We start from the raw sequence: 23,825 nt of genomic DNA on the forward strand, positions 1-23,825 counted from the left end.
TACACTTACTGTATAAAAACAACTTTAGTTTGAACCCACATTTCTGCCTGTCAGGCATCAGTTTTGTATGGTAAGTGTTAAATAATTTTACTCCAGTTTTCCTGACTTCTTTTACCTTGCATGTTTCTCTGTGCCTTCAGTCATAGCCAGTGCCCGACTAAGTGCAGCCTTCACCTCATTAACCAAGGCCACCTGAGCATCAGTGCCTGTGCCAGCAGCAGCCAAGCTGGCCAGGAAGAGGCGGGCCAGGGCTGGGGTATCCTTATCCTCAGAGTTCTGGGTGTGGGGCAGCAGGTGGTCCAGCACGAAGGCTAGAACACTACAGTCCTATGGGATGGATACAGTACGGTCAACAAACAGGACGAGGCTGTCAACTAGGGCTGATCTCAGAAACTCATTTGAATGTTGGTCTTCAAAATCCAATGACTAGTAGCTCATCAATAATAATTGTCAATAGCAAGTTTACAAAAGGATAATATGAAATAATATTTAATAGGGGAAAAAAAAAACATGGAGTTCCGCACTAGCAGTTTTTTTCCTGAATTCTGTTGATAGTGTATATTTAAAAAAAAAAAAAGATATAGGGTGCTGGTCCTTTAAGAAAAGGTAGGCGGGGCCTTACACTGGCTCTCATCTTTGCGGAAGGTATACAACAACAACATTCCATGGTTGGACACAACAAGATTTAGTTAAACTAGTTAAGTCAGTTAAACTCAATAATTTGTCCACCCAAATCCCTCAGGCTGTTTGTCTGACAGAGTATTTTTAAGGTATATCCAGACCGGATGGATACAAAAATAAATATGTTAAAAATGTATGTAGGAACTTTTAGCTGTTTTTCGGTCATGTTATGACCATGGAATGTGTTTTGGTTGGTTAACATGGACGAGAGGCTGGCGTGTGCTCAGTCTGCACATGCTCTGAATCTACATTATACAGAGACGTATCAAAGACCGTCAATGCTGTGGTCAATCTGACAAAACATTGAGCAGCAGCCTTGCCTATTAGGCCTGACTCACACCTTTACAACAGACTGTATAGCTGATGCATGAGACTTATTTACTGATGCAAGCTCGCAATTAATTTCCAATGGGAGTCACATGGTTTGACAACATTTGTTGTATGAGGGGGGGCAGTTGAAACAGCCGAAAGCCGTACAACACAGATGTTGTGTCAAACCATGTGACTTCCATTGGAAATGCATTGCGAGCTTGCATCAGTAAACAAGTCTCATGCATCAATGTTGTATGCTAGATGCGAAGGTGTGAGTCAGGCCCCCCCCCCCCCCCCCCCCCCCCCCAATCAGTATTTCCATAAACACAGTAATGTCATGATTCTGGCATACAGCTCCTGAAAATCAAAACATCCCATCTATTAGAATATTTTATGAGACCCCTAAAAAACATTTATAATACATAAATGTCGACCATCTGAAAAGTATGTTAATGTATGCACTCTGTACGTGGTCTGGGCTACTTTTAAACAAATTATTTCATCAATGGGGCGTGGCATGGAGGTGATAAGCCTGTAGCACTGTTGAGGTGGTATGGAAGCCCAGTTTTGCTTTGATAGCAGCTTTAAACTCATTTGTATTGTTGAATCTAGTGTCTCACACCTTCCTTCCTACAACCTAGATTCTCTGTGGGGTTCAGGTCAGGCCAGTTGGCTGGTCAGTTAAGCACAGTAATACCATAGTCAGTACACCAATTACTAGCAGTTTTGGCTCCGTGGGCAGGTGACAAGTGCTGCTGGAAAAGGAAATCAGTATTTCCATAAAGCTTGTCAACATACGGAAGAACACAGTAATGTCAAATATCCTAATAGATGGTTGTGTTGCATCTACAATTGATAAAACACAGTGATGATTCGGGTCCATGTTATCTGCATGGTGTTTGTCCACTGACAGTGAAAACTTCACACTGGAGTCAACACAGCCATCTACCAGGATATTTTAGAGCACTTTGTGCTTCAGTATGTTGACAAGCTTTATGGAGATGCTGATTTTCCTTTCCAGCTCGATTTGGCACCTGCCCACAGCGCCAAAACTACTAGTAATTGGTGTACTGACCATGGTATTACTGTGCTTAACTGACCAGCCAACTGGCCTGACATGAACCCCACAGAGAATCTAGGTTGTATTGTCAAGAGGAAGGTGTGAGACACACTAGATTAAACAATACAAAATGAGTTTAAAGCTGCTCAGTATCAAAGCAAAACTGGGCTTCCATACCACCTCAACAGTGCCACAGGCTTATCACCTCCATGCCACACCCCATTGAAGGAGAATTAAAAGTAGCCCAGACCACGTACTGACTGCATACATTAACATATTTTTCAGATGGTCGACATTTCTGTATTATAAATAGAATATTTTTAAAAAAACATAATATTTTGAGATAGGATTTTAGATTTTCATGAACTGCATCTCTTTTGAGTTACCAGTCAGATGTAATTTACACAGCCTACCTGGTTCGGGTTTTTTTCTCCCCATTCTGAATTCCCATAGACTTTTATTATATCGCGTCAAATAAGAACTGTGTTCCAAAAAGAAACAAATAACCCCGGCGGTTTGACTCGTATGGATATGAAGAATCAACAGACGGCGAGAAATCCTAATGTTACGACCGCCGAATTAGTAACATTTTCGCTAGAAAAAGACTATCAAATATGAGTGACTGACTATCGTCAACAATACAGAGCCAGCCAGCCAACAAAAATGCATTGATTTGGAAAGTGAATGTGCACTTTGAAGAGTACAAATGTGACAAAGAATTTATAACTGAGGAAACACGTACCTCCTTGATGAGCTCAGATTGTCCAGCAGTGTAGCAGTAGGAGGCTATGAGTGTGGCGATGCCCACATAGGAGCGCACAAGCTCAGCCAACAGTCTAAGGATGGTGGAGGTGGGCATCAAAGGCTTGCTGGCCTTTGCTTTAGCTGCTTTAGCCTCCTCCGAGGTGGCGCTCTTATCACCTTCCTGCTCTTTCTTCTCTTCTCGCATCTCCTCTGGTGTGGAGGCTGAGGGAGACGGGGACAAGAGTTAGGACCAAACTCAACTGTGAAATTGACCTTTTCCTCCAATAATAGATATTGAATAGACAAATAAATGTAACCGATTTCCATCTCACCTTCCCCTTGTGGTGTGCCAGACTGGGAAGACTCGGCTACACCCCCGTCTGCAGCAAACACCTGAGCCTGATGAGGAAAAAATTGGCTTCTGTTACGAGTCGTGTTAATCATCACATGCTGTGGCGCTGCGGTAAAGAGAGGTCCCACACACACAGCGGCTTATCGCTCTGATAAAAAGTTGACTGTAAAAATTTGGTACACAGCATTTTGGTCTTTTCTCGTTATTTATTGTAGTCTTGCAGCAGTGACTACTGGATGTGCCAGATAGCTTTGATACAGTAGCGTTACGCTCAGACTGTGTGGTCTACACAGGATTGTTGTCTATTAAAATAAGCAGTCTGCCGTCATTTAGTTAACAGAATTCATTGCTTTTAAATGTTCAAAACATTCATATGGCTCTGTTGCACTTGCTACAGGCTCATTAGCTAGTGCACAACCAGAATGAAACACTGATTTGTATTAAAATGCAATTGATATGACCACCAGCCACCACATGATGTCGCCAAACCACCAAAATAGTCCATCTTGTGACTAATGGGCAAATTGGGCATCATTCCACACAGTAGCCGTTTTGTGCCGCTGCAGGTCAGGTAGACTCACGTTGATGTGGAAGGCAGACTGGGAGTCATAGTCGCTGCCCTGCCTAGTGAGTCTGTACTGCTGGTAGACGTCATCCCCAACATCCTGCAGGATCTGACACAAGTCCTGGCCTCCAGGTACTGTCACTGCTCGCTCCTCTGGACGTTCAGCTGCAACACACACACACAAAAACTTAGCTGGCGTATAATACAAAATAAGGCTGACAATAAACAAGTTAATAAACAATGTGTTGAACATCCATGTTTGCTGCTTTAAAATTGTGATATTTTTGGAACAATCCATAACCTTTTTTGGTAGATAAAAAGTTTGGCTTAGTTTAGTGGTTTAAAGGGTGGGAAGCAGGGACATTTACTTTTAAAAATAATGATGCATATCTATCAAAAAAACCCTGAGGATGTCCAGTTAAAAAAACGATTTAGAAAAAAATCTAATATTTGGGCACAGTTGCAGTCAAAGTAAGTCCAAAGTATAGTTAGCCAGTAGATGGCGCCATTTCACCATGTCGATGACGTCAGAAATATTATGTGAACACAGCTCCGCTTTTACAACGCCTTTGCTATGGACAATGTTCAGGTCAAGATTGATTGACATTATTCACAGAATGGGTACAGTTAGAAGGTACAGGTCAATACAAAAACTGCTCTGAGGTTAAAACCAGTAAAAGCACTAAGACTACTCAGGGTTCTCCATTTTCAATTCATCAGGAAACGATGACAGCTCAGTCATAAATATATTCTGGTTTAGAGGGTTAGGCTGTAGTGTAAATCAATTAATATTCAGATCTACAGGAAAATCAACACTTTGATGATGATTGGTTACCATGGTAACCAATGTACAGGAAAATGTATAGGAAAAAAAACAGGCAGAATAACTGTGCATGTAAGTAACATAGCCCAACGATGCTTTGAGTTTGATGCAACAATAATATTTATGTTGTATGTTTAGGCTACATGTATGAATTATTCTGCTCTGAATTATCTAAATCTGAGTAGAGTAGCCTACTATAAGCAATCCATCCATCCATCCAAACACAAGTCTGCTTCTCAGAAGTGACAGCGTTGTATCAAGCTTGTTTAGGCATATACATTGATATGCAATGCTTTGCAAACGTTTTGTTTCTAGGCTATAAGCTGCAGCTGTGTAGTAGAAGAAATAAAGCCTAGAATCTCGTTTGGTTTTTTTTGTCGTTTCCCCCCCCCCCCCTTTTCCATGCATCATTCCATGCAGCTCCGTATGACAGAATCGTATAACATATCACTCCATTCGAGACTACACTGCATACAAACTAAACAGTATGCACACAAAACAGAGCATGTCGTTTCACTTTCATTCTTGACCCACACCCTCTTCTGCCTCTTCCACAATGATTGATTCACTTTGGCCGCGCTGATGATCAGCGTTCGTTGATCACCCTTCAACACACAACCGGCCGCGGGGGTGACAGTAGCCCACTTCACACAATCCTCCCCGCTTGGATCATGATGTCACGTCAATAAAACAGTAACGGTCTGCGATACCATTCTGTATTTTATTCTGCTTTTCGTCGAGCAGCAGACAGAAAACAAACGTCATGTCATCATCATAATCACATTGTGCTGCTGTCCGACCGTCGCGAATCAGGCTGTCACTCACTGCAGTCTGCGTGCTAAGTTTATCTTTCGCTAACTCTCATTCTATTAAAAATGAAATTAAAAACACATATATATATATATATATATATATATATATATATATATATATATATATATATATAGGCCAATAGTCTACCTCTACCTGTCCACTATTAATCGAATGTAGTGTCACTGTTGTTCCAGCCACACACAAACACAGAATAGAGAGGTGAGATACAGAGGGAAAAAAACCCTCCATAAGACACCGAGTCATTTCACTAGTTACACCCAGAGAACAGCACTCATTGTGGGCAAGCTGATCCGCCGTGAGTCCGCTGGCTGGAACAGCCTGGTTGCGATGGACACGACCCCAAGCCAGTACAAGCTCTGTTTCCACATCGATACGAAAAAAATGGCCGGCGCATTATTTACAAAAAATCTCGAGTGTATAGCAGACATGTCATTGGTCATGGTAATCAAAAAGGTTATTTATTTATTTCATTATGAAGACGCTAAAATAGTGCAATCCCAAGGGGCTTTTAACATGGGATCCAATGGGATGACGTAGGGGAGATACTATCGATGACAAGCTGTTTTGGCTCGGCCCTCTCCGGCGCGGTGGGAGGGATTTTTCAGAGTAGTGGCCACTAGCCCGCCCCGACTTCACACAGCATTGAACAGGCTGTATAGAGCCTTATAGTTGCATTTTTGATTATTATCACAACTTTGTCATAATTAAACTCAGACAAAGTAGATGCCAGCGTGATACTCTGCCTTTAACCCGTTTCATGGCATTTGAGTCACGGAACACCATTTGATGAGATTCAGCCTCTCGGACCCAAAACTTATTTTGATTTTGTCAACAATTCCATGCTGTATTGATGTTGGTACCATAAATGTTGATTGAAATAACAATTATTCTACATTCTCTAATTGTGTAGACTTCTTGTAAATTTACTTTAGTAATGCAGATGTTTAACAATAATGTAACTAAAGAAAATAACATTTAATGCTACACGGGTACACAGGAGACCCAAGTACCAATTCCGGGTTATGACATGACAGTTAGAGTTCAGCTTTAAAATACAGATGGGTCAGCTCTTTGTACAAAGCAAATATGATCAGCAAAACTTCAACCACTATTTAGTTATGGTTTCCTAGTCACACCGTCTTACCCTCTTCAGGTGCATGGTAGGCAGCCAGAGCATTGAGCATGTCGTAGATGACCTCCTTGATGGTGTCAGGGATGGTGGGAAGCGGGGACAGTTTTAGTGGGGTGGTCTTCACCAGCTGGACAGCATTGGGACCCTTGATCCGCAGGTTCTCAAACTCGTCATCGGAGGCTGAAACGAAAGGTGTTGACAGGACGATGGAGAGTCAACACTTCTAACTTCCTAGAGTAGATTTTATTCCCATTGCCTAGTCGTCAATACCGTTAGATCCCGTTTTTGCTCTCCTCATTTACATTTTGCAGCACTTGATTCATCATTGTGCAGTGAAAATTTAAATATTTAATAGTGTTTGCACATACAAGGACTCTTAAAAAGACAAGCAGCAACAAAGCATTATAATGGTTACATACATTATTAAGTTACGGTATCTGGATGTATATAAAGTTTAACAAGAAAATTATAAAACGTATATATATCCCGTTTACAGAAGTGCTTTACATGGTGTGTGCACTTGTTGCATCAAACAATCAGAAATGAAACTGATTTAATAAAAAGCCCTTTTCAATTCATCTTCATGTAATTGGTCCTCACTAATTAGATAAAATTTCTGTCTATTCACTCTGTATCTCAGAGGGCTATTTGGACAGTTCCAAAACCTGCCTACCAGTGACAACGGTAAGGAGATTGTCATTTCAAACAAGAACTCAATGCAAGCATAAGAGCTTCTATTTCAACATGCTAACTTTCAAGGAAGCATAAAGCTGTAGATTTTATTGGGTTGGAATCCCCATCGATGATGTAATTGGTAGGCAGGTTTCTGAAGTCAATAGCATAGCATTAGCCTTTCGCTAAACCCCACCATAAAAGCCATTGTCCAATGCCAATCCAAAAGGTTTAGCCACCGTTGCTAAGGATGGCAAGCTTTCGTCACCTCATAACTGTCAATGTTATTTTGCATAGCCGTGTTGAACACATACACAGCTTAACGTTGAGAAAGTTACACGACTGAGCCACCCAGGTAATGGCAATAATACTAATGACCTTAGTCTTACCGTGCATTACATGAAAACTGCTGTCGAGCGGTCGTTAAAGTTGATTGTTGGATGTTTCTCTCTCTAACATTTCCTTGCATTTCTAGTTTATTGAAATAATGTCATGCACATTTGTCCAGTGCATAACCTACTGCGGGCCTGGTTGACTAGATTTAGAATACATTTTGAAGCTCTTGCTACTGAAATGATCGATTATATGGAGAAATCTTTCCATTTAATACGCATCTCAATGGGTGAGGAAGGAAAGCTTGCCATGTCTCCTCTCAGTAACCGGTGTGCACTGCCAACGTGCCTATTGGACAAGGACGGGTTGGGGAAGGACTTAGCGAAGGGCTAATTGCAAACTCACCCGTACCAGCTCCGCGGGGTGCAGGCAGCGCAATACGGACACAGTTGTTGGCTGTGTCGGCAAAGCAATCAGGGTTGCGGCAGGCAGCTGGACCCAGGACACGCAGGATGTAGTTGATCTCTCTGGAACCCAGACTACCCGACACCACACCTGATGTGGTGCTTCCTGCTCCACTGGTCACTGCTGACCTCACCACCTAAAAAAACACAGCAGACAGTCAGTCAGGGATGTTTTATGATATGGTATAGATGCCTACTATACTCAAGATATCATGACCTGTTCCTCAAATGTATCTAACCTTCTCCATGGTGTGCCTAAGTGTGGCTGGATCCTCTATGATGTGTCTGAACAGCAGGGTCACAAGTGGGGTGAAACCATTGAAACCCGAACCTTGCGTCAGCCCTAGGATCATTCTTGTGCTCTTCAGCTCAGCAAACATCATGGCGTAGTGGTGGGTACGCGTCAGGCGCAGGCAGAGGCGCAAGGTGGCATGGAGGGTGTCCGGGTCCACAGGCACGCTGATCATACTGACACAGGCTCTGATGAGGACGGTGGTCATGTCCTCCGTCAAGCCTTGCACCACAATATCACCCTGGGACTGTTCTGGTTCCAGGGAGACACCAGGAGTGGAGGAAGCCGGTGGCGCAGATGAAGCCTCCTTCAGCTGGCTGGAATCATCTTTTGGAGCTGCCATTTCCACTGCCACAGAGGCTGAATCTAGAAGGAGAATACAGATTAGTGATGTGTGATATTTGGATCAACAATTCAATGTGTGACAGTGTCACAGTAACGTTTAAAATAGCTGATCTACAAGCTCACAATAAGTCATGTGAGCTTGTAGATCAGCTTTTTTCGTTGTGCAACCCTGTCATACGACGAAGTGGCCTATAAATTCACCGTACGAAGTAAATGCTTGCCCGGGCCGGCCTAGCGGTCCAGGCACCTAAACTGGTAATCCAGCCTGACAGCGTGTCGCAGGTTCGACCCCCGATCTGCATCTCTCCCCCATTTCGTGTCTAGCTATAAAGATATTTGAGGGCTTTTTGCCTTTTATTTAAAGTAAATGCTTGTTGACTGACTTGTACATACTGAAACAGGGATTAACCCCTAAAGTTGAATAGTACAATCCTGTACTACAGTCCCAAACGTAAGAAGAATAATAGAATATATAGAGCCTTTCAAAAACCCAAGAAACTCAAGTTTCTCCGCAAGGAGCTAAACATGAGTATAAGAGACACTGTATGACGCACACTTATAGATGGGGCGAAATGACACGGAAGCTTGTGTTTCTGAACCAATCGGAGCGTCGCATCCCTTCAAGCTAGCTAGTTAGTAGTATCCGCGACGCGTGGAATGACTGCAGTGTTTGTTTGTCAGTCAGAGACTGAGACGGACGGCTAGCTCTCAGCATGTTTGCCACTACGTGGCTAATTTCGAACCCATGTTTTCAGATACATATTTTAGTGTGCTTATTAAAGTTTAAAAAGAGTAATAGTGTCTGGAATCTGGATGTCATCTTGAATGAGATTAAAAACGGAGTAGTTCTGTAATCAAAATCAGCCGTGTTTGGAGGAACGCACAGTAATGGGAATCAAAGAGGTGAATGAAATCAAGATTAATTTTTATTCATGCCTTGACACATCATCACGCATCACGTTTTCGTTCAAAGGAATTCAATAAAATTGGGAAAATTTCCATTTGTGTATTTTTATATCGAAAGTGCATAAAAATCCATCGTTTTGGCATAAATTATTAGGTATGCCCATATGATGACCACGGATATATATATATATATAAAGTGTGAAAAACTTATTTTTCCTTTCACTGCGTCCAGATCCAGAATCCAGGTCCACTGATCCAATCCTCGCTTTTGACCATTTCATCTCCACAACAGGTTAAAAGTACAACAGTTCGCAGCAAACTATGATACTACTGTGGATATTTACATGATGCGTTAGTCAATAGAAATTGTCGGCTCCCAAGCTCACCCCCTCTCCTTCCAAATTCCCACACTACAGTGCCCAGGTGAACGTCATGATTCATCATTATCATTAGCGTGGCAGCGCCCCAGTTCCGGTGATCACCACCACCACCCACCACACTACTACCAGTGCCCAATCTGTGTGCCCAAGTGTGTCATACGTTCACGTCATCATTTGAACATTACCCGTGTCAGGCTGGGTGTCCTCTCCTTTGCTCTTCTCTCCCTCGTCTCTCTCAGACTCTGTGGTGGTGCCAGTCTTGGCAGGTTTGGTCACACGAGGTACTCTCTGGACGGTGAGCATCACTGGCCTCCTGTTACCAGTCTCCTCATTCACCTGCCGCACAGAAACAGGGGACAGCAACCATCACTTGCATATACTGGAGTACACACCACACATTCACACATGATGCTATGAATATCCAAACACTGGTCTATGTATTTAAGAGGAGAACCATGTTCAGTCTTTACCTGCACCATAGTGTTGAATTGCACAGTATATCTCCTGCGTCCAGCTGTGAAGCGGACACTGCTCTCCCCCGCCCTCCAGGCAGAGTCGATTGTACTATTGTTGGAAGCACTGTAGCTGCACCAGCGGCCAGAGCGGTCGTCGAACCACCGCCAGTTGTTACCATTAGGCTGCAAGTACTGGCAGAACAGACAGACACAATAGTAAACAGTAGAAGGATTGTCTTAAAAAGTGGGGTCAATTATTAATTAACTATCAGAATTCATAACTTTGGTTTTGTTTGGGGCACAAATTCAATGGCTACCTTGTTCATTTGTGCTCTGCGCTTTGAGGAGACTGCCATCTTCTCGTAGAAGTCGATGATCAACAGCACTGGGGTGATCCATCTATACAGAAGACAGTGTAAAAAGTTACGAGATAGTTATATTTTCTGTAATGTTGACGCTCAAAAACCTAAATACAAAGAATGCCATGAGTCACAGTGTGTTGGCATTTAGAAAATTGGCAAAGGTTATCCAGAGCTATTTTTAATCCGTCTGCTCTGTAGATGGCAAGTTGTAGACCACTCACTTAGGTGTCTGTATGTCCTTCTGTTCTTTGGCAGCCTGCAGACAGGGCTGCACCACCTCCAGCAGCTTAATCAGCAAATTGAGAATCCCGCTGTTCTCCACCACTCTGGCACACAACAGCTTCAGCTCCTGCATGAAATTAACAGGCAGTGCCATTACCCCAAGATGTGCTTTTATTAAAAGGCACACAGTGATGGTTCTGAATACTAAGGACAACTCTGGCCTGTCATTCTTATTTGAAAACATGTGAAAGCCAGATTTTCACATGTATCCCATTCCTCACAGTGGAATGATAGTATCAATGTAAAAATGATACGTCACCCTTGAGTTACAACACTGCATTTATTCAAGTGCTTTTATTTTTGTGTGATTACCTCGAAGAGCAACGTGAGCAGCAGAATTCGAGTTGCCAGTTTGGAGGCCTGGGGCAGTGTGGCCATCTGCCTGGTCCACTCAGCTACCGTCTTTGTGTCACTGGTGGTCAGAGGCACGGCGGCCTTGATCAGCACGTCTGCTGCATTCCACACCTACACACAACCCACACACAGCATCAGGCTGACGCAAGCACTATGTTCTCCCACGCCACAACAAATACAAGTGAAATCTTATTCGAAGTAACTTACTTTCCGCACTGTTACTTTCTGCACCCGAATAACCCTTTTGCAATAGTCATCATAGAGGATTTAAGATTTACTGCCATATTAACTCAATTAGATAGTCACAAGAGGCCACTGCTCAGAACAATCATATAACCCAGACATTAGGTGCATATGAACTTATTTTCAAAACAAAGTAATAAAGATCTTTGGAAAAAAAGATTAAAACTAAATCACAAGGTAAAAATCATAATGATATACAATGTTCACACCGACCTGGTCAACAACCTGGCTCAGGATCAGGTCTCGGTACTCCGGGCCACTCCTCTTGATGGCCGTCATCAGCAGATCACAGAGGCGGTAGACTGTGTCGGGAAGCTCGTCCAACAGGTGGAAGCAGCCAGGCAGCATGGAGTCTGTGAAGGTATGAAGCTCTTGGGGGTCCAGAGGCTCAGCCTCCATGAAGCGTTCCAAGCAGCGTGCCTCCTCCTCCTCTGCTCGCTCCCTGGCTCGTCTGTCCTCCTCCTCACGTCGCCGGGCAGCTTCCTGAGGGAAAAAGAAGAGGCGGACATGGGAGGTGACGTCAACCCGTCATGTCATTTAGCAACAGGTGGCTCAGAGTGTGTGTGTTCCTCTGCGTAATGTGTTACGTAAGGAGGCGCACCTCAGGGGAGTCAGAGCGCTGCTCCATGCTAACCTCTTGTCCCAGTGACATGGCGATGGCCCTCATCATCTGGTCCTCTTCAGACATGGTCAGGTCCTAGAAAAACCAAGGAAGAGACACATGCACCAATGGTGAGGGACAGAAAGGAAGTACAGGAACAGTTTGTGTGTATTATACTGTACATGACATTCATATCTCTCCTTTAATTGCTTCCAAGTAGCCTTACCCTGACAGCTCCACTAAGAAGGGGTGGAGGGTGTGTCAACAGGTACTCTGTTGCCTGCTCCATGGTGCTGGTGTTAAGCAGGGCCTCCATTGCGTGCTCCCTGGAGAAACCCATGTCCATCAGCTGGAGGACAGACAGTATGCGGTCAGGTCACAACATTAATTAAGATAGTCGGTGGGTGCGAAAAGAAAAGAGGGAATGATGAGGATGCAAGGGATTCTTGCAGAGAAGTCAAGGAGGGCAGAGAAACGTCAAAGACTGTCACTGAATATTATCATTATTAAAGACCAGGGAAACATTCTTCCACACATTCCTTCTCTTCCCTTCATTTGCTTTTAATAACACTTGAGTGGCCTCAGCAACCGGTTCTCTTTAATCTCTGCATAGCATCCAATCATCATACCTTACCCAACACCACCCTCATGAACAACCTCAGATGGGTTGAATCCCATTACTCTGATTAAAATTCTTCTCTCAGCGTTTCTTCTTACCAAATTAATCCTTCTCCCTCTCCATGTTTTTTCCCCTCTCCGCCTAATCTTTCCTCCCTCCCTCCCTCCCTCCCGCCCTACCTCTTCTGCCAATCTCTCCATCTCTTATACCTGCTGAAGTTGAGAGACCCGTGGGTGCTTCCCTCTCCCCCGTTTCAAAACAAACGCTGGGCGCAGGGTTCAGTTCACCCAGAATATGGAGGAAGTCTCCCTCTCCATAGTCTTGCGTTGCCAGAAAATCTGCCTTCCAATATTCCTGGTGACATCTGAATTCAACATAGTTGCTAGACAAACATATGACTACTGCTTAATCATATCACCATCCAAATATGAAGGACCACCATAAAGTGTTCACATTGGTTCTGCAATTGTTTTTCTTTCTTTGTCTTTTTTTTTACTGGGTTTTCCACCCAGTTTTAGCAACATTGAATTTAGATGTCACCGGACTTCTCAGCAGAAAGATCTCCAATCTAATCTTTCATCCCTATCCATCCCTCCCTCCCCATCTCTTATACCTGCTGAAGTTGTTGTGGCCGATCAAGTGGGTGCCTCCCTCTCCCTCTGCCTCTTCCCTGTTTCAAAACAAACGGTGGGCCTGGGGTTCAGTTCATGCATTATAGGGGAGGAAGTGTGGCATAAACACAGCAGCTCTGCTCTGGTATCACCGACATGGCCGCCTAGGTATCTAATTATACTGTTAGCCTGTGCTGTCAAAACTGCCTGCATACCACAGCAAGCAGACAACACCACTGTAACTAGGCTGTGAGAAAGCCCTGAGCCTACAACATATATAATACTACCACAAAATAATCAAAGCATATGAAATAGCCATACAATACAAAAGGTATCTTAAAAGAAAACAATAAGTGAGCAATGATGAATGATCCTGGAATTTTAGGCCAGAGGTTAATAAATTTGGACAACTGTGACAGAACAGAAGGAGGACAAAACACAAATTGATTTTTGCAGATGGGGAAGTAATGGAAATACAAACATACTGAACAGTGAACGTAAAGATGGCTGTCTCCTTACCTGTGTGAGCTGGGCCTGGTTGACCTGCGGATCTCTGCGGGGGGTGGAGTTGGTAGAGTTGTCGTCGGTAGACCCTCCCGCTGCTCCGGGGGCCGGCGCCGTCCCGGCCGTCGCTGTTCCCTCTCCAGATGGTGCAACGACACTGGGGGCGCTGCTGCTGCTGCTGGGTGCAGTGGGTGCCGAGGGGGTGCCCTCCTCTTCTGGACGGGCCGTGCCCTCAGTCTCCTTGGCCAGGCGCTCTTGGATGACAGGTTCTCCTCTCAGGATGTGACATAGGATAGCCAGCATGGACTCTGCCATTCGACCTCCATACACCTTCAGAGGTTTACGGTTCCACAGGCTTTTGATGCAGTTGAATGCAGCCTACAGAGGGAGGAAGAAAGGTTACTGTCAACAAGATCAAAACCATATGTATGGATGACCAGTTTTCATAGGCTCTTCACTCTTGCAAACACAGACACCAATCACACAATTGTTTGTGATATACAGATTAAAGTGCTTGTAAGGTGAGGCATACCCAAATCAGTCTGTTATGTTAATACTAGTCACTGACCTTTTGGGTGACAATGAGGAACCGCAGGGCACTAAACTGGGGTGTGGTCGGAGTGACACCAGGAACCTTAGCTGGTAGGGAGTGTGGAGAGTCCAGCACAGTGCTGGGGTTCACCATCTTCTCCACCAGCATCAACCAGGCGTCCAGGAACTCCCCTGTTCCATCTGGCAGATCAGTGTGTTCCAGACCCTCAGACACAGGCACCTTACCACCCATGGTCAAGGCCCAGTTAAATGTCCTACAGAGAGAAGAACATAATCAACCGTTGCTGAAAACAAACTCTTTTTTTAGGTCCACAATAGTCCTTTACAAGCAGGCTGAAAGTGTTTTATCAGACTCACTCGAAAAGGGCATCATGTCCTCCAGAGCAGAAGAACTTCTGCAGCATCAGATGGTAGGGGTACTTCCTCTCATCAAATAGCATTGGAGACGTGAAGCCCACGGAGCATATGAAGAATGTCAGCCTACAGCAACAGAGAACACAACACTTGACCATCTTCAGACAACATAATCCATTACTAATGCTAACAAGCAGATAATATCAGATTGAAAACAGATAGTCATGTCATTATTTACAAGCCATGACTAAGATAATGACTGACTCAGGCAGGTTTGCTCATACCTGAAGCGAGGCGTTGGAGTGTAGGGTGGTGGCTGCCAACTCAGGCCCTTGGTGAGTAGCTTGGTGAGGGAGGAGGCAGTGGCGCGGGCGGCAGGAGTAGGGGCAGTGCCCGTGCTGGTGGCATGATGAGAACGGCGCTGTCTCACTGGGGAGCCCACACACAGCTTGACAAGTAGGCCAAAAAGCTCAGCCAGAGCCCTGCCAAGACGAGACGAGGCTAGAGGGACGGAGACATGGGTTTGCTAAGAATGTAATAATCTATTAAGCAACCAGAAGTCTAGGATGTGAAAACACACCATACAAATAAGGTGCCTTGCCTTTACGTCTAATGCCAATATTGACAGACTGTATGAGAAAATTCAACTTAATTTGGTGACACCCACTCACCAGAGAGCAGTGGTTTAATTTGTTTAATGCGAGTGGCCATGGCTGGGGTGAGTTTGGACTTGGCCTTGGGGTCGGTAGTGGTGGGCTCATCAGTTTCCATTGGGGCGAGTGTGTCGCCATCCAAGCCCATGCCTTCCAGCAGGCCCCCAGCAGATGAATCCACAGTCACTGCCTCAGAATCTACATGGGCAAGTCAGAAGGAGAAATAAAGATAAATGGAAGGCCTTGACTTCACTCATCCATGAACATGACGGAAAACAGTTTGTTTAACCAAGTCAAATGGCTCCATTACCAGTTCTCCTGGAGGCAGAGGCTGTGGATGCTGCAGAGCTACCAGGTGGCTTCTCTTCCTTGGGTACCAGTTTCTGCATGTCAGCCTGGCCAAACTCGCAGCCTGGAGGCAGACTGGAGGACAGATACGCGAGGGTCATTGCTTGACAAATGATCAGGAAAGGAGGAAGAGAAGGAGGTGAAGGAGGAGTACTGACCTGTTGGGCGTGCAGAGAGACAGCAGCACTGTGCTTTCCCACACTAGGGAACAGTAGAGCTGGCTGAGCTTGTTGAGGACACTCAGGCCAAGCTGAGATCCCCACTGGTTCACTGAGATTGCTCTGATCTCGCTCTACTCAAACATGAAGAAAGGACACAAATTAGGAAGGGAATCAATAATTTATAGAACATGGATAAAACCAAAAACTCCTCATGGCTGACATTTTGTCAGGCGAAGTCCCATTCTGTGATTTGTTAAACACTATAAGGAGACAAGGCACACTAGCTTTCTGTGTCCTAAACAACTGTAATGAAAGTAGGTCCAACAGGGGAATAAATCTTAAATTGGCACATGGGGTTAGGCTATACATTTTCTCAATAATCTCAGATTTGTACTCCTTGATTCTTTAATATATGATAAACTGTTTCCCTGATGGTCTCTATGGTCTTCACTGTGAAGTGTGTGCCAATTCATGCTTTTTTGTACCAGGCTGACAGTGTACTGATTGAACATTGTCACTTACTAAAAATTATCCCCTACTGTACAGTGAGAACAGCTGCCAAATTAGCCTACTAAACCCCATTGATAGATATGGCGAAATCACAAGCAGTGCATAATTTCCCCTGGTAATTCAAATGCTTCAAGTGTCCCTGCAGTAACCTAGGTTTCAGACAGCCAGACCATCAGTAGAAAGTCAAACTCCATTTATGTAGAACTGAAAATTTTATAACTATACATATTGACCAAAAAAGAGCAAGGCAGGACTCTGCTACAATAGTGCATCACAAAACGATGATCAACCATCTCATGTAATGTCTCATCTACGACTGTGTTGCTTGCCAAAAGGAACAGATGAGATCTAAGCTAACGAGGCAACGCCCCAAGATGCTATTTGATATCACAGATAAACATGTGTACATCTATATCAAAAAAAGTAGAATTGTGCAGGGATTGTTTACACTTTTGTTAAGACATTCTCACCAACCTAGACTGAAATATCCACGATTGACCCTTGCAGAAATGTATTGCCTAAACTACAGCAACTACACATAAAAACACAGAAAATAGCCAAGTTTACCTGGCCCACCCTGCAAGTATGGACAAACATGAGGATATAGGCATGCGCTGCTGTGAGTGCATGCAGCAGTGGCGTGGCACGGGCAGACAGCGTGGCGTCTGTGACATGACCGGCAGTGGCCAGTTCTCTGAGCAGCACAGAGCCTCCAGGCACCTCGATGGGCCGGTGTAGAGGCTCCAGGGCTGTCAGGATGCTGTCCAACTGGCACAGACCCTCTTGGAGAACCTTGGGTTCATGAGACAGGGTCTGGAACAAAGAGAGTCAATTGTTAGAGGGGATTGCTTCAGTCTCAACATTGAAGAATCCAAATTGATACGCCAACATTGTCAACTCGTGGCTCACCAGGATGGACTTGCAGACGCCAGCGACAGCCTGGCAGGCAGCGGAGGTTGGAAAGTCTATGGGCAGGTTAGGCAGACCCAAGATAGAAACCAGTGGAAGCAAGCCCTTCTGGTTAACAAACTCCTGACAGTGGTCATCTGTCGTGTTGTTGCTAAGGATGGATTCCACAAACTTCATCTGGAAAGCACACACACACACTCCAAATAAATGGTTAACTTATAAACAGGTGCATATTTCCCTTATTGTTCAGTGAAAACAATCTTCGGAAGACACAAAATACAAAGTCAAATACTCACAACATTCAGGATATAATCCATGAGAGGAATCGGTATCCGCTCCTCAGTTCCGACCACCCTGCAACAAAAAAAAAATCACAAAATCAAAAAGCCACCAAAAAAAAAAGACAAATTTAAACAAACATAAATCTAGTATTAATACAACTCAGTCTGTTAGGAGTCATCATTCTACTACTCTACTGTGTTTTGAACTCATCGTCATACAGTTCAATTGGCACTGACTGTCTGTTGCTCTCTGGCTCCCCCTGTTGCTGGGTGAAAGTGTGGAGAGCCTCCTCCTCTTCCTCGTCCTCACTGGACGCCTCCTCTGCAGCATGGCTGGAGCGCACTGGCGGCGCCACCACTGTGCCATCCGCCTTCTGGATGGATGGCTTCTGGCAAATGTATTCTGGGGCTCGGCCCAGATTACAGATCTCCTCCAGTAGCTGGAAATGCACATTTATCTTTAACGACCCCACCTTACCACTCTGGACAACTGACATTTTTTGTTTTATCATGGGAAAAATGGAAATGTGTTTGGGTGTCGGACCTTGATGATGGCAGTGGTGGCGTCCGTCTTTAGAGTGGGTTGGTGTCTCATCAGCTCATCCACGGCGCTGCCCAGGTTTGATGCAGTGTCACCTGCAGATGCACGTATAAACAAATGTTAGCTGCACATTCTGCTGTACTGTATATTTGAATAAAGTTTATGAACAAGAACACGCATAGATAGAGGTTGAACTCACCCAACGGGTCAGAGCTGCGACGACGTCGCATGGCCGGTAGATAGTCAGGGGACAGCAACACCTTGAAGAGGCGCTCAAAGGGCTGACACTGAACGAAGGAGTGCAGACCTCTCGCGTTCAGACACAGGGCACTGAACACATTGGGCAGCGAGCCCAGCACCTCACGGGTCGCAGGAACCTGCAGAGAGAGACACTGTGAGAGAGAGAATAGGCAGAAAGAGAAGAAAGAAAAAAAAGGAAAGAGGGGAGAGAAGGCAAGGGGGAGAGAGTGGCGAGGATAGGGTTAACTGCGATGGAGGAAGAGCGGGGGAGAGCCAAAAGGCAAAGGCAGTGAGGACCGGTAAGAATGCAAGTGTCCAATAGAAACGGAAGGGAAAATGAAATGCTGTGTGCGCGCATGAGGAGAAATGCAAAAGAAAAGAGAAGCTTTTCACTGGCTGTGTTCTGAACCAGTTTAAGAAAAATGTGACATTTAAAAATGTTAAAGATTGAGGGGGGGAGGAAGTGTGATGGAATAGCCGTATGGGAGGAAATGAGAGGGATACAGTGAGCTGTCCAGAGAGCGAGAGAAACGAGAGGGGAGGTAGAAAGAAAAGAAAAAGAAAAAGAGACAGCACACAGGAGAGGAGAGTGCTGGCAAGGCAGACTCACGTCTTTGATGAGAAGGGCATGCAGCATGACATCAGTGAGGCCGTTATCCTGCAGGGAGGAGAGCAGGGATGGCTCCTGGAACACAAACACCGTCACAACCTCCGTCGCTGAGAACCAGACATGAAGAGGGGACAGAGCAAAACAAAGAAAGGGAGAGAGCCGGGCAATGTTTAATATATGCAACAATGACAACAGACAACTACAAATTGGCTGAGTGACTAAATTGAGGGGAAAGGGAAGAATTTTTTTTTTTGCGGACAATCATTTTCTCTTTCACCCGGAAAATACATTTTGTAACCACGATCGGTTCTTCAGGTATGGTCCATTGAATAAAGCTTGTTTTGACCAAAAACAGAATATGGGAAAATAATCAGAGATAAATGCATTTTTGTAAATCTGTTTACATTGAGGCGGATGGAAACAGAGTTTTCACTTCCGGTTCATTTGCGGTTGTATTGGTCTCCTAGCAACCTAGAAGCATTCATACGTTGGCGAAGAGCGCCTGCGTCTCTGGCGTAATCACTAAAAACACGGTATTGACGTCCGGCCCGGGGAATGGTGGTTAAACCATTTTGACCTGAGATCAGATTCTAAAAATGTCTACATCCTGATGGTTTTCTGAAAAAGCTGTTTCTATGTCAGTGGTTCTTTGATTTTTCAAAAATAGCAGGCCTACAAGCGCGTAGCGCGCCACTCGGTGGCACGCTATGAGCTTGTAGATCTGCTATTTATCAATAGCTAAAGCATAACATAATGCTAACACCAAAAGGGGTTCCCACCCTAATTGGGTTAAGTGTTGGATTTGGTCTGATGTCGTCATGGGGCAGTTAATGTGTTAGTATTTGATATACCAACTGGCAAAGATACTACTTGGGTAAGTTTTAAAAGAGGGCATATGCTTTTCCTAAACTAGGGATGTTTACTCACCCAATAGAAAGAGTGAAGGACCGTAATACTCTGCATTACTGATGATGTGCTTGAGTGAGGTAGGCAAGGACCCATCCATTACTAAAGAAAGCAAGTGAGAGACACAGGTCAGCAAAGGCACACACTATGACCACACTATGCATTTGCATAATGCAATATATATAGCAATAGCAAGATTTGCATAGGGATCTTGGCCTAAACACCACATTATTATTAATGAGCCTGTATGCCAATAGCTTACCATGGCGGATACCATCAGAAAATGCAGGATCCTGGATGGCTTTCTTTAAGAAGTTTAGCATCGACTTCAACAGAGCTGCCCTCTGGGGGATACACTGTGTGCCTGTGGGGAAAGACATTGGCATAATGAGAAAATGAGCTACTGAAGAACATTTGTATGTAGGAAACTTGGCGCTTATGTGCGTGTACCTGTGCGAGGCGGCGTGTTGGCAGTGCTGCTCTGCACTCGGTGGTCCATTTCTGGTCTGGAACCAGAGGATGTGGATGGGCCAGGGCTGCTCTCCATTGCAACTTCTGACACTGCAGGAACACAAGCACACAACACATTTAGACACAGGTAAGGCAATGTATGGCTCAGCAGGATCTGGCAAACATCTCTAATCTTTGAACCCCTGTTGAGTCTCAGTGCACCCCAATATCCTCGGTAGGGTTATCCTGGGTTCTAGATTAAGACTAGCTATTTTTGGCGAAGAGCCCAGGGGTTCTCTGGTCAACCAAGTATAGGGTTTAACAATGACTGACTGTCCATGTCTGTATCCATATCTTCCGACTCCACAGTCGTGCTGCTCGGCCTCTGGATCTTTGGCTTGATGACAAAAGGGCACTCTTTCCTTGACAGGTCCACTTCATGCTGCAAACACAAAGATAGATGGAGAGAGGGGTTAGCGAGTCCAGACATTTGGCCAGGCCTATGGTGAATTTGTAGTTCGAGTGCTGCGTCAGACACTGTGAAAGAAGAGCAGAATGCATCACCAACCTCCAGTCGGCTGATAAAGATGGTAAGGCCGGTGTGGGACTGAAAGGCAGCCATATCTAGGTTAGTGATGAGGTCCACTACTCTCACTGCCCGCGTCACAAAGGTGATCTGGTCCTGCTCGTCCCCAAGGAACTTGATCACCTACACAGAGTGGATAGGCGTTAGGCAAGGATGGTAAAGACGTGAAAGAACAAAAATCCTATCATACTGTTATCATAACACCACTGGCAGTGATTTAAAGTTTGGACATACCTTAAGTAGGGCTTCCATCATGCCACAGGATACTAAAGCTTCTCCTCCAGCATCATAGCTGGCCAGGTGGTAGAGGAAGGAGAAGAGTGCTGTTGCAAACTGGTGCGGGTAGGGTTCCATCAGGGGGTCTGGCAATAACAAGCATTGTTCCAATTTAATGTGTGTGTATATAAATACACACACACACACACACACGTATGCATAGGAGACATTAATGCACAACATTCTAAATTGGTGCTCACCAATCATGGCTTGTATACAGTTGCGCACCAACACGGGCAGGAAGCCGTGATAGGAAGCAGTGCCGGTGCAGTCAATAATGTTGGATAGCTTTGGTGTTCTTTCCAGATGGACGATGGAAGTTAAAGTGCGCAAAGATGCTGCCTTTATATCCTAAAGGGGAAGAATAGCACATTTGTGGTAAAATTGTATGGGGAGTCCATTTAAAAATGTATTTGCACATGAATATTAATCAAACAACCTTGGCTGCACTTGGACATAGGATACAGAGTATGATTTCATAAACAAGTACTGTCCAGCTTCTTACCACAAGCTGTTTGTCCGTTATCTGTAACACATCCACCAGCTCCTCTATTAAGCCATTGTATAGAATACTGTTGGCTGACTCCTGGAGTGCATTCGAATAGACTGGGAAAGAGTGACAGAATAATGTCAGCAGTGAGCACTCACTGTAAGTAAATAACCGTATATAATAAAAACTGTTTGCATAGTAATAAAAATGGACGGTACTGGTGGACACTACTCACCCAGTATAGAGATGGCATGCAGTCGGGCCTGCACAGCCTGCAGCCTCTTCTTGTGATTTGAGAAGCCGTGGGCCAGGCGGATGTGTGTGAACAGCAGGGTCTGCTTGTCTTTAGGGATGTTGTACATCACCGTCAACGACTCCATGATCTCAGAGGGACTCTCAGAAATCTGGGAGAGACATGGAGCAGGGATAGAAATAGCAGGGGTGTGAGCAGGCAATGTAAAAGGGGTCATTATACACAATACTTGCTGATAAACAACACAATTCAATATCTTGCTTTACCTTGTCAAGCTGCTCGATGTGAATATAGTGTAGTGTATTACTACTGGTCTGCTGTAGAAAGAAGATAGCCCAAATTATTGCCATATTGGTAAACTGACAATGGCAAAAACAAACAATAATGACCTTCACATTGCTATTATGTATTGTACAATGTTAGGAAATCATACACACATTTCCTGCCATTACCTTTCTCTCTACTTTGACCTCAGGACCGGGTTCAGCATAGAACTCAAAGTGCAGTGTGGTGGCACTGGGGGGATACTTCTGTTCGCATTTCAAGGGGTGTCAGCACAGTAAGAGGAATAGATTATTGAATAGTGAATCTTTAGTCTTATTTGAAAGCCATAATGAGAAAAGTAATAATTCCACAAAAGGGCAATCGTTCTGACTTTTGTCCAAATGAGTTATTGAGTTTTAACTTTGACAAACACTTACAGTCATAGACAGGTCCCTGCAGCATTCTGCTAGACCGAAGCCATTCTCTTTACCACCCCAACTCTGTGGGATAGAACAAAGACACTCACAATACACTCAATTCTTGAAAAAGGGACAACTGTCATTATGTCAATGGGGGAAATTATGGCATTATTCAGACCTCTGCCAGGTGCTGCAGACGGGCCAGTAGAGGGGTCCTCTTGTCAGAACCCAGTCTGGTGATGTAGTTTGACCGCTTACTGAACACATAAAGCAGGTTCAACACAGACAGGACCACCTGCATGTCACATGACGCTAGCAAGGTGGTTAAGTGCTGTGAAGAGAGGAAAAACAAGAAAGAGACAGAGAGAAAGTGGTTAATAAATACTAAAAAGGAGCGAGTTTGTTGACTCTAGTTCTAGTCTGACAGGTACATGTTCCAGAGGGGAACAAGGAGAATGGTAGATGATACAGAAGAGAAAAGGAGACTGTCAAGTTTAGGCTTTATGCTTAGGGGGCAAAACGTGTTGTGCAACATGTTGGCACAACATGCTTGACAAAAAAAATGTGTATTTTCAACCTACCTCTATAGAACTGTAGAGGTGCCTGGAGAAGCTGTACTCAATGAGCAGTGCTGTAAAGTTGAGCACAGCCAGCAGCAGGGCTTTGAGTTGCCCATTGTCTGGCCGGTCACACACCAGCAACCAAGACATATTCTCTACAGTCTGTCCTGCGTCGCACAGAATGCCATCGAAGCGGTCTAGTAGGTCCACCCAGTGGTACAGCTCACACTGATGACACAAGAACCTTTTAATAACTACGCCAAACATTTCACTTAGGTTTATCTCCAAAAAAAAATACAGAGGTGCTTCAAGTTTGGATACTTTTTTTGGGATGGGAGATAGTAAGTCCAGGTGCAGACTATGACTCTACATGAATAGGAATCCCTCCCCCTTGCATCTTTGTTGCTTACCTTGCCAATATTCCAGGTCTTGATGTGCTGCAGTTCAAGCAGCAGTTGTTCGTCATTGCATGCCTTAAGTTTCTCTATAAGCGTCCTGCAGTCAGCAGGCTGCACAGATCAGATCATGATAATGTT

The 23,825-nt window shown here is 44.6% G+C and overlaps 1 protein-coding gene across 1 annotated transcript in view; it reads right to left on the reverse strand.

The window, feature by feature from the left end:
* The window catches only part of huwe1 (HECT, UBA and WWE domain containing E3 ubiquitin protein ligase 1), a 56,330-nt gene that overhangs the window by 21,172 nt on the left and 11,333 nt on the right, over nucleotides 1-23,825 (reverse strand). Inside the window, exons 5-49 of the mRNA XM_079523850.1 lie at nucleotides 23,700-23,798; nucleotides 23,311-23,517; nucleotides 22,908-23,060; nucleotides 22,748-22,810; nucleotides 22,499-22,576; nucleotides 22,313-22,363; nucleotides 22,029-22,197; nucleotides 21,809-21,909; nucleotides 21,504-21,654; nucleotides 21,262-21,389; nucleotides 21,010-21,150; nucleotides 20,775-20,883; nucleotides 20,442-20,552; nucleotides 20,254-20,355; nucleotides 20,013-20,093; nucleotides 19,086-19,192; nucleotides 18,435-18,627; nucleotides 18,239-18,330; nucleotides 17,914-18,134; nucleotides 17,710-17,767; nucleotides 17,414-17,590; nucleotides 17,072-17,317; nucleotides 15,992-16,125; nucleotides 15,796-15,908; nucleotides 15,504-15,683; nucleotides 15,117-15,333; nucleotides 14,836-14,958; nucleotides 14,495-14,732; nucleotides 13,942-14,304; nucleotides 13,425-13,481; nucleotides 12,419-12,541; nucleotides 12,193-12,288; nucleotides 11,805-12,074; nucleotides 11,307-11,459; nucleotides 10,934-11,061; nucleotides 10,668-10,749; nucleotides 10,366-10,542; nucleotides 10,081-10,231; nucleotides 8,212-8,630; nucleotides 7,914-8,109; nucleotides 6,516-6,683; nucleotides 3,731-3,879; nucleotides 3,130-3,196; nucleotides 2,796-3,019; nucleotides 116-327 (exon numbers count right to left, since the gene is read on the reverse strand). Coding sequence (XP_079379976.1) covers nucleotides 116-327; nucleotides 2,796-3,019; nucleotides 3,130-3,196; nucleotides 3,731-3,879; nucleotides 6,516-6,683; nucleotides 7,914-8,109; nucleotides 8,212-8,630; nucleotides 10,081-10,231; nucleotides 10,366-10,542; nucleotides 10,668-10,749; nucleotides 10,934-11,061; nucleotides 11,307-11,459; nucleotides 11,805-12,074; nucleotides 12,193-12,288; nucleotides 12,419-12,541; nucleotides 13,425-13,481; nucleotides 13,942-14,304; nucleotides 14,495-14,732; nucleotides 14,836-14,958; nucleotides 15,117-15,333; nucleotides 15,504-15,683; nucleotides 15,796-15,908; nucleotides 15,992-16,125; nucleotides 17,072-17,317; nucleotides 17,414-17,590; nucleotides 17,710-17,767; nucleotides 17,914-18,134; nucleotides 18,239-18,330; nucleotides 18,435-18,627; nucleotides 19,086-19,192; nucleotides 20,013-20,093; nucleotides 20,254-20,355; nucleotides 20,442-20,552; nucleotides 20,775-20,883; nucleotides 21,010-21,150; nucleotides 21,262-21,389; nucleotides 21,504-21,654; nucleotides 21,809-21,909; nucleotides 22,029-22,197; nucleotides 22,313-22,363; nucleotides 22,499-22,576; nucleotides 22,748-22,810; nucleotides 22,908-23,060; nucleotides 23,311-23,517; nucleotides 23,700-23,798 — 6,878 coding nt within the window. The remainder of the gene's footprint in view (nucleotides 1-115; nucleotides 328-2,795; nucleotides 3,020-3,129; nucleotides 3,197-3,730; nucleotides 3,880-6,515; nucleotides 6,684-7,913; nucleotides 8,110-8,211; nucleotides 8,631-10,080; nucleotides 10,232-10,365; nucleotides 10,543-10,667; nucleotides 10,750-10,933; nucleotides 11,062-11,306; nucleotides 11,460-11,804; nucleotides 12,075-12,192; nucleotides 12,289-12,418; nucleotides 12,542-13,424; nucleotides 13,482-13,941; nucleotides 14,305-14,494; nucleotides 14,733-14,835; nucleotides 14,959-15,116; nucleotides 15,334-15,503; nucleotides 15,684-15,795; nucleotides 15,909-15,991; nucleotides 16,126-17,071; nucleotides 17,318-17,413; nucleotides 17,591-17,709; nucleotides 17,768-17,913; nucleotides 18,135-18,238; nucleotides 18,331-18,434; nucleotides 18,628-19,085; nucleotides 19,193-20,012; nucleotides 20,094-20,253; nucleotides 20,356-20,441; nucleotides 20,553-20,774; nucleotides 20,884-21,009; nucleotides 21,151-21,261; nucleotides 21,390-21,503; nucleotides 21,655-21,808; nucleotides 21,910-22,028; nucleotides 22,198-22,312; nucleotides 22,364-22,498; nucleotides 22,577-22,747; nucleotides 22,811-22,907; nucleotides 23,061-23,310; nucleotides 23,518-23,699; nucleotides 23,799-23,825) is intronic.

The sequence above is a fragment of the Electrona antarctica genome (genome assembly GCF_951216825.1).
Source record: "Electrona antarctica genome assembly, chromosome: 2".
Lineage (NCBI taxonomy): Eukaryota > Metazoa > Chordata > Actinopteri > Myctophiformes > Myctophidae > Electrona > Electrona antarctica.